At 46.5% G+C, this 15,043-nt stretch overlaps 1 protein-coding gene across 3 annotated transcripts; it reads right to left on the reverse strand.

Annotated features, from left to right (window-relative positions):
* Positions 1–503: 503 nt before the first annotated feature.
* Positions 504–14,657, reverse strand: vezt (vezatin, adherens junctions transmembrane protein). 3 transcript variants are annotated; one of them, XM_076722409.1, is made up of 12 exons: positions 14,512–14,657; positions 13,128–13,265; positions 8,737–8,826; positions 8,432–8,616; positions 7,450–7,734; positions 6,375–6,521; positions 5,700–5,847; positions 4,773–5,131; positions 3,861–4,054; positions 3,411–3,517; positions 3,012–3,219; positions 504–2,512 (listed from the first exon to the last, which is right to left on the reverse strand). In XM_076722409.1, exons 1-12 carry the CDS (start codon positions 14,545–14,547, stop codon positions 1,959–1,961), a joined length of 2,451 nt encoding a protein of 816 aa, XP_076578524.1. In that variant the 5' UTR covers positions 14,548–14,657; the 3' UTR covers positions 504–1,958. The 3 variants fall into 3 exon arrangements, with proteins under 3 accessions (XP_076578524.1, XP_076578523.1, XP_076578525.1); XM_076722408.1 differs by having other exon boundaries at positions 6,375–6,533; XM_076722410.1 differs by lacking the exon at positions 14,512–14,657 and adding an exon at positions 14,078–14,185 and having other exon boundaries at positions 6,375–6,533.
* Positions 14,658–15,043: the final 386 nt, after the last annotated feature.

Genomic DNA, 15,043 nt, shown 5'->3' on the forward strand with positions numbered 1-15,043 from the left:
CCTGTTGTAATCACAAAATTGGCCACTAGGTGGCAGCGCTATAACATTAAACAACATAATAAAATAATGTCACTAATAAAGTTATGTGGTGCTGTTTATTTAGAAGCATGTATCCTACTTGCAGCACAATTTTGCCTTCATGGCACACTCAGGAGAAAAGACAGTGTCAGCATGGGTGGCTTAAATTCATAGCTGATGTGTTTAATGCCCAACTAAAATGTCAGAGCTAGAGTTACTGCAATATGGTGTTTCCCTTCTTAAATGTATTAAACCCAAAGACAGGAGCAATTATATGTTAAGTCTTTAGCCCACCACATCAGGTCTGTATGTAAGACTCCAAAGGCAGGAGTGGCTTTAAAGGGGAGCACCAGCTGTTGCGGGTGAGACAAATGCAAAATCCCACAAAACATATCAAGTAACTCACTAAACCTGTTTCTTACCCCCACACCGTGAGAGTCTGTGAAACACGAGCGTCAGAAAAGACTTCAGGATACAACGAACACTTCCAGAATGGCATTTTATTTCACGTTGGAAAATGCAGGAGGGGTCGACCTCGCTGCGGGAGAAGGTGCAGGAGGGGTCAGGACAAGGCAGACATGGTGACAAGAAAGACGGGGGAGGCGGTGGAGGAAGGGGTGGGGGGGGCATACATCAGGGCCGTCAGACTCTTATGGCAACTTCATATGAAACGTAAAGTTATAGATTGCCCTCACATGAGAGAAAATCAACCTCTTTTACATCACTATACCCGTACAGGTATTTGATTTGAAACCTCACAGCAGCAGTTCATTGAATTCATGCCACACAGTTCAGTCCATAAAGTGTCGAGTCGTCAACGAATCTTCCTCATCTTTCTGCTGAGTGTGCCCCTGTAAACACAGACGCTGAAAAACGCCATTGTTTCAGTCTTTATGAATGAATTGTTCTTCGATGGAATAGTGTGGTTTTCCGAATACGTCATTCGGAACAGGATTGTGAACGTGTGGTCGGCGGCGTGTCCGCGTTCCCGTCACCCCTCCATTGTGTCCAGTCTGACAGCAGAGAGACGGCTAAAAATAAAGCGCTTATCGTAAAAATAGCATCTCACTTCCTCTTCACGCACAGCTCCCTCTCACACTGTGTGTCTTTAAATCAGCCTGCCTTTAAGAATTAACATCAGCTGGCTTCAACCTTCTTTAGGTGTTCAGATAGAAAGCGAAACGAAGTTTCTCCTCGCGTCATTCAGCACAAATCGCTGCATCGTGTTCGTTTATTTATTTACTCACGTATTTAATTCCTAAGTACAATTTTTAACCCTGAAATGGGCTGTAATGCATAACAGTGTTTTTGCTACATTTCGCTGGCAATAATCAGGTTCTGTTGAATTCTGACCGTGTACTTTTACACTGTGATAAGTTTTTAGTGCTTTGACGAATTCGCGTCTGATCGCGTTCCTCCTCGCTTTCTGTCTGAACAGATAGTTCCCACTGCATCTCGAGCCTTTCGGCTCCTCCAGCCCATAACTTCCTCGCAGTAACTCAGATCGGAGTGCTTTGATTTCTGTGACTCAAGAGAAAACTGCAATTAAAAAAATCTCAAAGAAACCTGTTACACATTATTACACTGTTTTTTTTTTACGTATGGAGCCAAACGCTTTCTTACAATCTTTGTTTCACACCTGCTGAGTGATCGTGAACAATGTACACTGTGGATGTCACCGAGTAAACTGAAGACATTCTGGACCTCAACGCTGTAAGGTCATGTTTCGTTTTAGTGGTTTTGGTACCTGAGTTTGAACAGCAAAAGAGCAGTAAGAATTGTGGGTAATGCACAGTAACATGGACGGATGGGTGACAGAGTGGCGTAAATTTGAGATGCCTCCACACCAGAGACAGTTAAGATGTAACACACAGACAGCCAGACAGACGGACAGGAGTGCGTCTCTGCTCAGTGCTCGGCTAAAGCAGCAGGGTTTCCTTTTAGTCCTTCTCGGAGGTTCGTCTGTCGTTCTCTTCTTCGTCATCCTCCTCCTCATCATCATCACCAAAGGTCTGCTCCTCCATGTTGATGAGCGAGTGCGAGCGCGCCGCCACCTGAGCGGCGAGGGCGGAGCTGAAGCTGAGGGCCTCTGAGCCGTGGATCTCCGTCAGTCTGTCCATGACGGAGACGGCGGGGACTTTGGGGTTCAGGAAGCAGTCCAGACCGTTGTGGCCCTCCCCCTCCTCCAGGACGCCGTCGTATTGGTGCAGCTCGGACGCTCCTCCTCCTCCTCTTGTGCAGACCGAGGTTCCTCCCAGCTCCCCTTCCTCCGCCTCCAAACCGCAGCTGAACTCCGTCACCGGCTCTGCGGAGGGGTCAGGCCTCACCCTGCCATCTCTTCCTTCCTCTTCCTCCCCTTCGTTTCCTGCCGGGCACTCTGGAAGGTGGTTTCCTTCTTCATCGCCAGTTTCTACTGGGCGCAGAGAGGCCGGAGCGTCTGACGGCTGTGTGGCAGCATCTGAACTCTCACTGCGAGCTGAAGGCGTCACAGCAGCTGCAAGAAAGAAGAAGAAATAAATCACTGAAGGCTGAACTGATGACTTTAACTCTGTATTACAAATCTGACATGATCGATTAATCGTACACTGATCGTCTTGGTGAAGCCTTTGTCCTTATTTGATTTATGTCAACAATTATTATCTTTTTGAGTCGTAATTTGTCATTTATGAAGAGAAGTTATTAAATATTTTCTGGCTACAGCTTCTTAAATGTGAGAATTTGTGCTCTTCTCTTGATGATTATAATCTTAAATTGAGCATTTTGCCAATCAGCCTTGAGCTGTTGGAACATGTGATGGCCATTTGTCACTTTTCTTTGGGTAGATTTAAGAATAAATTGATGAATGGAGAAAATTGTGCCATTTAAATAAACATCAGCTGCAGCTTATTGCCCACAAATATACAAAAAGTGGGTATTTCTAAGAAGAGGAGTTTATCCTTCAGTGTCTCAAAGTTATCACAGCAGAGAGTCGACATGGCTCCACGCAGACAGACCTTGGTCGTTGAAGAGCAGCTGCTTCCTCTTCATCCTCTCCCCCTCCGATGCACGGAAGCCCAGGACAGCTTTGAGCTCCGACAGGACACGACGGGACTCCTCCCTCTCCCGCCGCTGCCGCTCGCGTTCCTCCGGTGACAACATGTCGGACCAAGAGCCTCTGCCTTCACCGTCGGAGTCTGAGTCGGACACGTAGGCCTCCCACTCCTGGTTCAAATGAGGCAGAGGAGAGACGGACCACAGGGAAACAGATCAGGAAGGTAACAGCAATGGAGGCCATTAAAATGACAGAAATCCTGACTGTGTTGAGGGCATTTTGGTGTAAACAGAGATAAACATAGGTTTAAATAGAGGTGCACAATGCATGACATGAGGTGGAAGGAGGACATTCATCGTACCAGCTCTTCTGGTACAGGATCCCTGTCCAGGATCAACGGGTAGGATGGAGGAGGAGCAGGAATCTCGGGTACAGGGGGGCCGCACTGCTCCAGACCCTCAGCATTACCTGCAGAGATGATTAAGGCTGACGTGAACGACTTGGTGCTGGAGCTCGGTGTCAGTGTTGACTGTCCCACTCTGGTTGGTCTGTTTCTTGTCCTATATTCTGAAGGAGCTACTTCCTCCATGACTGGCAATAGTCTTGAGTCATTGTAAAGGAAGGAGGAAGTCTGTGCTAAAAATAGGCCCTGTGTAAATATGGAAACCAATGTACTACTAAAGGGGGTGTCACTGCTCTGTCTTGTATATATTTAATGACATATTGAGTAATGCAGTGACCGAGCACTGAACCTACAAGTGCTGCACAGTTCAGATTTTATAGCACAGAATGACATTTAAGGCATTTTCACCTGGGCAGGCGTTGGCCCGTCTCAGCATGCGCTCCACCTGGCTGATGGTGTCCTCCCAGCAGCCAGTGCTGGCCTGCATGTGAGGCTGCAGCTGGTGCAGCCGGTCGCTGAGGTCCTGGTAGCCCTCGAACGTCAACTCCGTCAACTCCTTGGACACCATCAGTTTTTCCAGGTCATCCTCCAGGATGATCATCCTGACGATATCAAAGACAGGAGAGGAGGGAGAGTGTTGACAGCACAGACTAATATTTCAAGCAGGCGACCCATGAGACATGCTTACCGACATTATGTTACATTGCCGCAACATGGATGCCACCAGACTCCACATTAGAGATCACGTATGTTCAGATCTGACCTATCCCTTTAAAACACTGAAGTCACACAACAACACAAACAAACGAGGCAGCGGTAGACCAGTAAATCCTGTGTTCTGTAAAATTACTGTTTTTGTCAATGGAGTCTGGTGGCTTTGACACCTGTGATTTGGAGCTGTTTCCGGTTCTGGTTCGACAAAAAGGATCTTTCTCTGAAAACAAAAAGGCCCGTCTTTGTAGGGATCCTTTAGTATTATTAGTGGCAACAACGAGCAGTTTTAGTAGACGTACTTTGACGGACGCATTTAACCACAAGGATTACATTGCAGCCACTGCAGCCTGCATCGCATCTGCCGGTTGAGGCGATCTACTGGACCAACTCCAAGACTTTTTGTACCTGTCAGTCACACCAAAATATGTAAAAATAGGGCCCAGGTTTAAAAACACCAGATTTACCCTTTAAGTTTAGATTGATAGTTTGGGTCACGCTGGAATGAACCAGTTTCCCCACACTAGTCATTAAAGTCTCATCTCATCTTATGGAGAGTGGAGAACGGGGACAGTCAGGATTGTGTGTGTGTGTGTGTGTGTGTCTCACTCGCTGAGCAGGGCCTTGAGGTGCAGCTGGAGGCTTCGGATGGAGGTGTGCAGGGTGTTGAGCTCTCGGCATTTCTCCCTGGCCCTCCCCGTCCTGTCAGAGCCCGTGGTCCTCAGCTGGGTCTCGAAGTGTCGATGGAAGTCGTAGCTTCGCTGCACATCGCAGAGGCAGCTGGCCAGAGCGTGATGGAGGGGCTCAGTCACTGCGGCGATGGACTGGTGCAGCAGGGGTGGAGGAGGAGGGGAGGTGCCTCCTTTGGGCCCGCCCTCTTCTGCCTCCTCTATTCTCCGTGGCGACAGGAGAAGAGCCAGTCGACGGAAGCATTCAGAGCTTTGTCCCACCCACAGCTGGAACAGCATCTACAGGAGCACAAAACAACAAACGTCACCATTTCTGCACGTGGTGTAAGCACTTCACCGTAATACCACAAACATTCCTGGCTTTGACTTCAGTTTTTAGCTGTCAACTGTTTCTTCTTTCAGTCACTTTAACCTAAATTAATTCATGAATACGCTGCTTTTGTGTCCAGCCATCATCCTGCTCAAAGCTCTGATGCTCCTGAACGGATAAGACCAAACTGTAAGTGCTGAAATACTGAGCTTACCGACAGACAGCAGAGAAGTGGATAAAGTGGATTAAGACTAAGCTTCTTCACTTTCCCGTCAAAAGTTAGATAAGAACATCTTCAGCACTCTCATGTCAGCATGATTCGGTATGTGGCTACAGCCAGCAGCTGGTTAGCTGAGCTGTCGGCAGAGCCAGGCTGCTGAAGTCCATGAAGCTGCACGCAGTGAGCGTTTACTCTGGTAGTCGTCATCAAGTTTAGACAAACTGAACATTATTAAGGCTGTGGATTATGCCTTTCCGCTCCTGGACTGAAGGTGTAGTGGTGCTGCCAGCAGCCGCAGGTTTCCCCCCGGGACTTACCTTCAGGGCAGGAAGGCTGTAGTCGTCTGTCAACTCCTGAGCCTGCTCGTCACCCAGGTGCTCAATACCCAGGCCGAGCCCCAGCTCCTTCAGAGGCACCGCAGACACATAGTTGGTCACATTATCGATCTCAGAGTTCAGAGGAAACGTTGGGGGGAATTAAGGACACATCACGCTTCAGTGAAATCAATGTGTGCACCTATTTTTGACTCATAAAAAGATCATCACATAAACCTCGGCTTGCAGGCCCCATTTCATCTTTCAAAAGCCTGTTTATGCCTATAAAAGGACTTCAAATCTTAACAACTGAATGACACGAAAAGGTCCTGGGATTTCCAGCCTCACCATCAAAACATTCTCCTTTTGCTTAATAACAGCTGTTAACCTCAAAAGACAAGAACCCAAAGACATTTTCCCACAAGACATCCCCCGTCCACACTCCAGTTATATATATCTGAGCTCTTTCTGATGAGAGCATCTTTACGCATGGGTCACACTGTTTCAAACCCAGACACATAGAAATCAGGTAAGACAGCTTTTTAGGCACAGCAGGATGCTTTTAAAGTTTCATTTATGCAATGTGCTTTATACTAATAGCACCACGTCCAGGTGAGTTTCCCCACTGTGTCACTACAAAAGAGGCTAAAACAGCGCGTGGACACAGGTAAAGGATATGCCTTAAGCATGTGACAGGTGGCTCTGCGCGAGGCTCTGAAGGCCGAGCGGAGCGCCCGGTACAGCGCCTTCCTTAGTCCAATCAGCTGCTGGCCCCGCGGCATCGCCCCCGGCCCCGCCCTGCTAAAGGAGCTGGCCGCACTCACCCTGTCGAGCAAACTTGACAAGTGAAATGTGATACAACTGTGGAGACGTCCCAAAGAGGCAGGGGGGCACACACAACACTGAACGACACATCGCTAAAGATGACACCGACAAACGAGACCATTCAGACACGAACACGACACACGAGTGTTAAAAACACTGACCAACAAGACGATGACATGCTATGAAAGGAACTTTAAGCAACAGCTCCACATTTTGGGAAATACACTTAATCACTTTCTTACAAGAGTTACATGACAAGACTGATAGGACTCTCGAGTCTGTGTGGTAAATATGAAGCTAAAGCTGTAGCTGGTTAGCTTAGCTGAGCATAACAACTGGAAACGGCTTGTCTGACTCTGTCCAAAGGTAACAAAATCCACCTACCGACACCTCTAAAGCTCAATAATTTACACATCTAATTAGTTTAATGTGCACTGAAGCCTAAGCAGAAGGATTTTCTAACCTGACAGAGACGGGATGTTTAACCATTTCCAGTCTTAATGCGAAGATGAGCTGATCTTCTGCTGGTTTTAGCTTCAGCTTCACAGTACAGACATATGAGGGATATCAATCTGCTCATGTGACTCTCAGCTAAAAAAGCAAAAAAATGTTCCATAATGTCGAACTATTCCTCTAATTAACTTGGTGAGTGGTGTCTCATGCTAGATAAACAGTTTGTATGAGGACAATGCTAAAGCTATCCACACAGAGACAAACAGTGGTCTAAAATAAGTGTTAACATAAATAATGAAACACCAGCAGACACACTGACTGAGGAGGGAAGTTCACCAACACACTGCCAACAGAGGAGGGAATTAACTGAGCAGGCTTGGATCAGGCAGTGACAGGAGTCATGATAGGAAATGTACGTTAGCATCACGTGATCTGGTGATGTGCATGTAGGCAGACATAAAACGAGCACACTTACAGGGTGAACCCTCTGGAGATCACCTCCGTCTCCTGCACCAGGCGCAGGGCTTTGCGAGACAGCCCGGTCAGGGTCTTGCTGTTGTGGACCAGAGCCTGGAGCTGCGTGGCTCGTGCGTGGACGGCTCTCTGCATGCGGCCCTGTCTCCACAGCATGACCCCCCTCAGCCCCGCCCAGCCCAGGAGCGCCAGGCCCCACGGGGCCGCGACCAGCGACCACAGGCCCTCCGACGCAGAGCAGAGACCCAGCAGCACCGCAGCCAGGCCCACCAGGCCCGCCATATCCCTGAGAGAGGAGAGCAGGAGGGAAGTGTGATTAGTGCAGCCGTGAAGTCTTCCCCAGAAGAAAACCTCCCTTTATTACAAAGACAGATAGCGAAAATTAGCTTTCGTGGTCTCACATATTTGTTGCAGTTCATTAACAAATCAAACCAGATACAAACAAATGCCGTAAAGCTCTAATGGTGTATTAGCTCAGTTACTCTATTAGTTTTAATACTGGATTTGATTTCGGATGTGTCAAGCCTCTCCTCAATCGATTTGACCATTGTCTTTATGATCGGCTTCTTCTACGCTGCTCATCATTACGGAAGTTCACTACTAAATCTCTGGAGATTCCCTTAAATAAGACACAATCACAACCAATTCATTATGTTTTTACAGCTTCTTTCATCTGTATGTAGAATCCTGCAGAATGCATTAGTTGAACTTATACATATTCTGGCATTAATTTCATCACACTGTTCCAAAATATCTCCAACCTACAAAAAGAAACCCTCACAATATAACACAAACCATTATTTTTTCCCCGACAATACATATTTTTTAAGACACTTTTCCTCCTAAAAGTGTACCAGAGTTTAAATGTTTACTTTTGTGAGGAAAGTCATGAGGCCATAGTTTCAGTTTGTGCTGGTGTTACATTGGAATGCATCATATTCTCCGATGAGCCAATTATTTTACTCATCCGCCGTACAGCGTACCACAGGGAGGGCCTGGCTATGAGGCTCGGTCTGGGCAGGGCGCTCGCCCGGCTGGATGAGCCAGAGGGCGACGATCCGAGGGTGAGCAGACTCGGGTCCAGCAGCTCGATCAGCTCCACGTCCTCCTGCAGCAGCACGTCCTGGTCCAGGATGCACCTCGCCGAGTACTGACCGAACACACAGTCCTACAAGAAAAGAGAAAGACGTGAAAAAAAGTGCTTTGAAAGAAGAGATGCCTTTGAAATATATGAGTGAAGCTGCTGGTTTCAGTGCCAGCATTCCTTTCTGTTTCCCAGTCCACCTACCAGCTGCTGGCCCAGCTTATGAGACGCAGCCGCCTGGTGAATCGGACTCCATCTCCACAAGGCTTCAGCCAGTCTCCATAAGCGTCCTCCCTGCAAATCACACACAGGGGAAAGGTTATGATTGAGTCAGTTAAGTAATGGCTCCATTCCAGTTTTATGCAGTGCTTTCCATCATTTTCTGTTCAAATGTACTCCAGATAAGAATAATAACTGATTCACCTGCAAGTCTTTCTGTCACTAGTTCTTCTTCTACCTTCGGTTTAATTCCCAGGAATCACACATCAGTTAAATAACAACTGTGAGCACTCAAACATACGCTCTCACGGTTCAGAGGAGTTTCCCAGGAGACGAACTCTTTCAGGAAATGACAATAAGTGCAATGTGTGTTTGTAAAAACACTCACTCCCGGGTCGTATATAGCTCTTCTGTGGCACGAGAAAACCACACAACTGCTTCGGTTTCTTGAATTTCCATTTTGGTGTTATAACTGAATGTTTACATTTTTGGCATCAATAAAACTCGAGCTTTAATCGTTTCTAAGTGCGTGCTCGACAGACGGAGAGGAAGGATTCCTTTAGGTCCAGAAAAAGAACCGCGCTTGCACATCTTTCAGTGGAGACGCTACACAGACACACGAACACTCCTGTTTTATTTCGAGCTTCCTGTGAATCTCTGCGTTCCCGGCACCGTGGACTCCCTCTGTAAACAGTCTGAGACGTCCCATCACAGCCAGAGTGTCACGGTGCCTCACATTTTCAAGTGTGTTGACACTCTGAAGCATAACAAACCCCAGCCGGTTTAAAATGTCGCAAGTGTCTCTTGCACATGCTCAGAGCCTGAAAAAATCCCAAGCTGTGTAATGCCTAATCACGAATAGGATCTACTTTTCACTAATCGGCTTACAGTGTGAAATGCTTTGTTCAAAAACGGGACTCATTCTGAAAGACGCTGAGGCTTTAATAACGGAGTCCATGCATCCACTCTTTAAGATAAAAACTGTGTGTGTGGGGCGCCCCTATAGCTCAGTTGGTAGGGTGTAAGCCCCTCTGCAGTGGCCACAGGTTCGATCCCACCTGCGCGTCGTCCCCTCTCTCTCTGTCCCCTTTCCTGTCATACCTTCAGCTGTCACTACCATAAAGGCTACAAAGCCCCAAAAAATAATTAAAAAAGAAAAAAAACGTGTGTGCTGCAGTTCACAACAAATGCACGAGGTTATTGATCAGCCCGCGAGCTGACCCATTTTTTGGGGGGTGAAGCACAAGTGTTATTAGTCTAAAGGCTGCAGCAGTATTGATTACTGATTGGAGACTGAGCTTCAGGACTGGGCGTTCACACAACACTGATCATCAGCCTCAAAGTAGGCCACAACTCTGTTCAGTGTTTTTTGCAGTATCACAGCAGTTAATCCGGCCGGATACGACCACAGAGATGATGTAAACCACGTCCAGATTAACTCACACTACGCCCATACTCTCATACTGTATAATATCCTGGCACACTCGGTCCTTGCTCATCAGTATTCTCCTGCTGTCACACAGGGAACAGCGGCTGACTGAGCACAGACAGCTCTATATGATAGCAAGAGGAAGTGTATGTGTAAAGAAAGTGCTGCTTTATGGGAACGATTTGACCCTTTGGGAAACACGTCTTACGGCTTTCTTGCTGAGAATCAGACAAGATGATTGATACCACTCTCGTGTCCATCCACTCAGTACAGCGCTACAGCCCAGAGATGGTTAGCTTAGCTTAGCTTAGCACAAAGACTGGAAACAGGGGGAAACAGCTAGCCTAGAAACAAGTTGTGGTTTCATGGCGGGTCGAGTGTCTGATTACTGATCAACTGTTAAAGTCACTTCTTCTGGTTCCAGCTTCTCAAATATGAAAATTTGACAATTATCTCTTGTTTATAATTTTCTAAACTGAGTATCTTTGTTCTGACAAAACAAGCAACAAGCATGCATACTGTGCACAAAGATTAGGAGAGAGGGGATTGGAGAAGTGGTATGTGCTGTGCACCAGTTCACATACGGCTGCAGAGCAGATTAACTGACAATGCAAATTATTGTCAACTGCAGCCTTATGCTGGTTACAGGTGACTCTCCAAAGCACATTTATGATCCTTTATTTGCTTATGCAGTATTACCACGCATAAATAACTCAACCAAATGTGGTTATATAAAGATTTTAATATCAAATTACACTAAATAAAACAGTATTTTGTCTCATGGCTACCAGTATGAGACAAAAACCTTTTATTTTCAGTAGTTATGTAGGGGAAAATCAACCAAACACCCATTTCCAGTTCATACTCACACAGCTACACTAATTCTGACTTGCACCAGTGGTCACATGGAACCACTCGTTCACTGTCCATCAACACAAGCATGTTAATGGAAACCAGTCTGAGGATCTGAACCAGCAGCCTTTGTGATCACCATCACACTTCCATATGTTAATCCCACCTCTTTATGCCCTTACACATCACCAGATTTAACATTCAAGCTCATTTAACTGTCGTCCAGAATATCAGTATATCAGGTCACGGACGTTCACACACACTGTATTTACTACAATTATCATGTATGAGCTGTCCAGTGAGACAGTTTGGCCTTTAACATAAAGAAAGACAAACCGTCTGCATACGTGAGCAAGGTGCTGCGCCTCGGCTGCGACTTTATCTGAGCTCCAGGAAGCTGGTCACAGAGGGACAACCCAGAAGCTTTCCTGTCTCATCCGAATCTCTCATCCTCCTTGACTCCTTAGAACAACACTGTGCCAGACAGGAAGCGTGTCACGTACGGAAAGTTCCTGAACGAAGCAAACACAACGCCGTTTCCTGTCGTGTGAGGAGGGGGAGAACGAGGAGGGGCCGAGTCATGTGATCCCGAGCTTCCCAGGACACATTACTCCTCTGTATGAATCACAGGTCGACTCAAACGACAGTCATCAATGGTCAGATTAATGCCAGAGCGACTCAGAGTTCACAGGTTCGTGTGACGGCAGACTGATGCATCCAGTACAAACAGGCGTGAATATCAGCAAAACATGCACAATATGGAAGAGGATGCTCGCAGAGGAGGATATAACGTCAGACAGAGAGCAGGGGATGGTCGCAGTAATCGCATGTGGAATACGCTCTAAAAACCAAAACACCAGCAGGAGAAAGGTGCGACACAGACGGGTCTTATTTCTAAAAGGAATCCGCTGTGCAGGACGACAGAGGAGAGAACGAGCAACGCAAAATACCTGCATGTTTGTGAAGGAAGCCCGCGCTGCCATGTCCTGTGTGACCGAAGCGAAGCACACGAGCCGGCTCAGATGACGGTCTGTGGGCGACTGTGTGCCAACATGTCACTGCTGTTTGACCCCCCCTCAATAGTCAATAGTCAAATTAATTACTTTGTGTCTGACTGCACACGTCAAACACTGAACACACACACATGCACACACAGGCCTGGGTCAGACTGTTTGAATAGTGACAGGCGTTTGTTAGCCCCCTGTTAGACAGCTAGCTGACTGACTTTGGGGGTTTTGGTTGACTGAGACTTGGCTTCAGCTGATTCGTTGTGTTATGTGATCTACAGCTGAAATTATTACTTCATTTATCCAGATCTGCAACCAACACAGAGTCAGAAAATAGTACAAAATGTCCATTAAATCAGGTCATCAGATGTCAGGTTTTGTCCGACCCACTGCCTCAGGCTATGGGAAATTGTGACGGGATCGTTTTTCACTATTTTCTGACATTTTGCAGCCCAAACAAGAAGTCAATTCATCAAAAATAGAAACATCTTCATTATCAATCGATGTAATTGACAATGAAAATAATATCTAGCTGGAGTGTGATATGATTATTTATTATTTTACATCTTTTCTACTCATTTTCATTATTATATGATCCATTTCAGAGCAACTATGGAACATCTGTGCAGGACTATGGATGAAAAATAACCTTCTTGCACATTTAAGGTCATCTTTCTTGATGCGCACTGATTCCATGTAATTACAGGTATTCGTCACTGGTCAAAATGATAACCATGTCTCCAGAAAATAACACGTAATAACAGTCAAACAATAATAATGTCTAGTTAGTCAATCTAAACAGGATGAGGTGCTTCTGGTTGTGATTTTGTAGTTGTTTTAACTGTTTCATGATTGGCCTGGATGGACACCAGGTTTACGTACGTCATCACTGATGGCGTACACAAACATTTACAGATCTTTATAATATGTTTTATGTATTTGATCATATTTTATGTCCACGTCTGTGTCCATTCTGTGTTTCACCTGGCTGCAAGACACCTTTCTCCTTCATTAACTGACAACATTAAATAATTTCCTGAGGAGAGGACGGACGTGTGATATTTGTGTGGAGGATGGAAGGAACTCACTGAACGTTTCTGTGGATCTTGGTTGGGAGAGGTGAGGTCTCCCTCTTGTCCGCAATATTCCTCCTCCTGTGACGCTGTTGGACATGCCTCAAAGTCTGTGTGTCCTAGATCATGCAGGTACTGGAAAAGAGGGGAGTTCTGCAAAGACAAACAGAGAGACACTCAGACAGGTGGCGCAGTCGTTGAGGAATGCTGGATGAGAGGAAGGGGGGACATGGAGAGCGAGAGATGGATAAAATAACGCCAGATGGTTGGAGAGGAGGAGGCAGAGAGGAAGGTGTGCTGGTTAGGTCGTCAGTCTAATGTGGGCTGAGCTGACACTCATCCTGATTTTGCCCAAATTTCTCCCCAGCGTAAATCCGACGGCGTCCTGACGCTGACAATCAAGGGAAAACTGATTCGTCAAGCAACTCCATTTTCCTCAGCCGAAGTTGAGGCCCCACCCTCACCCAAACCCCCGTCTCTCCTCCATGTAGCTTACTTTTCTGTCCTGGAAAGGAAAGCTGTAAAGCCTAAGTGCCTTCACATGAGAATCTGTAAACAGACACTCACACAGACGCCAGGACTGTCTTTCGAGCCATGAACCCAAGATTCCCATTAATCCTCCTCTCCTGTATGAAAACTGGACTAAATGCAAGCGCTGCTCATAATGTAATAATCTTGTGTTCCCATCGAGGTATGAACACAGAAGATGCTGTTTCTTAGCCTGAAAAAAGAAAGCCCATAATCAAATCGACCATGAAATAAGCAGAGAGGAAGGAAACACCTCCCCGGCTAGAATATGTCCAAAGGCTGCCTGACCCAGTTCCCCCCAGCTGCTGATCCTATCACCGTCTCTGCTGCGTTTTGATGCCTCTGGACAGCTGCACAGGAGCATCTCAGTTTAACGCATCACCCATCACAACACACTGTGTGCACAGATAGCTGTCAGACAATGAAACGCTACTCACATGCATTGTCACACGAAGTCGCAGCTCATGTTGTCACCATCCAGCTGTAGCAGCTACGCGCGTGTGTGGTTTTTTCCAGAACCGACGCATTGGATCTGATCATCCCCACCCCACCTTTGACTACCAGTCTAGTAATGATGAAACACCAACAACAATGCGCACACTAGCCCAGCTCAGCCCCTCTCATGACCACGAAAGCTCCTTGGCAGACAAGCAGTTAGCAGCGAGCCAAATATGTGGATTTGTTTGGGATTGTCAATGCATGGCAAGAGGGAAAACGGCTGCTTATGTGAGGCTAGCATGCCTGCTAGCTTGCTACGCTACCTGTGTAAGCTAGCTCGGGAACCCAACGTCTGTCTTTACCTCGGAACTCAGGAGGTATGACAAAGCATCAGTTACAAGTTTCGACTACAAACAGCGGCGGCGACACAAACCTCAAAAACCACATCTTCATCAAACTCCTCAGTCATTGCTCTCCGCCATCTATCCACAGCCCGTTCTGCATTCTGAAGTTGTAGGCGACAGTAGTCGTGAACAGCCGTTCAGAAGTTGGTGGTTAGCCGGTTGCTAAACTTCGTGTAAAACTACAATTCCCAAAAACGCTCATCTTCTACCACCACTTCCTCGCGAGTAACGAGCTCGTTCCAGTTACAGCGCCTCAAGTGGCTGCGAGGGGCAATGGCCCAACCGCTTGGAAAGCTAGGCAAGGAAATGTAGTGTTTAAGTAGCGAAAAACATTCAGTAGGTTACCGGAAGTTCCCTTCAAGATTAAAAAAAAACTACACGATATAAACAATTTGTTACGATAGTAAAAGAGGGCAAAGCAGCTCTAATTACATTTTAGTTTAATCAAAATATTAAGTTGAATGTATCTTTATGCTCACTTTTGTGCTTTACCTAATTATCCAACAGTTGAGGCGGATCTTCTTCAACGATAGATTTTATTTTGAAATTGCGAAACGGAAC

Source organism: Chaetodon auriga, chromosome 22, assembly GCF_051107435.1.
Source record: "Chaetodon auriga isolate fChaAug3 chromosome 22, fChaAug3.hap1, whole genome shotgun sequence".
NCBI lineage: Eukaryota > Metazoa > Chordata > Actinopteri > Chaetodontiformes > Chaetodontidae > Chaetodon > Chaetodon auriga.

What these genes read in the sequence shown, in the direction of transcription:
- vezt (XM_076722408.1), bottom strand. Translation starts at nt 14,547, where the DNA reads ATGACTGAGGAGTTTGATGAAGATGTGGTTTTTGAG. An exon ending in ACCTGTCACATGCTTAAGGC is followed by an intron (nt 5,848 to 6,374) that starts ATATCCTTTACC and finishes ATTCCCCCCAAC; the next exon opens with GTTTCCTCTGAACTCTGAGA. An exon ending in GCTGCTCTTCAACGACCAAG is followed by an intron (nt 2,513 to 3,011) that starts GTCTGTCTGCGT and finishes TCTTTCTTGCAG; the next exon opens with CTGCTGTGACGCCTTCAGCT.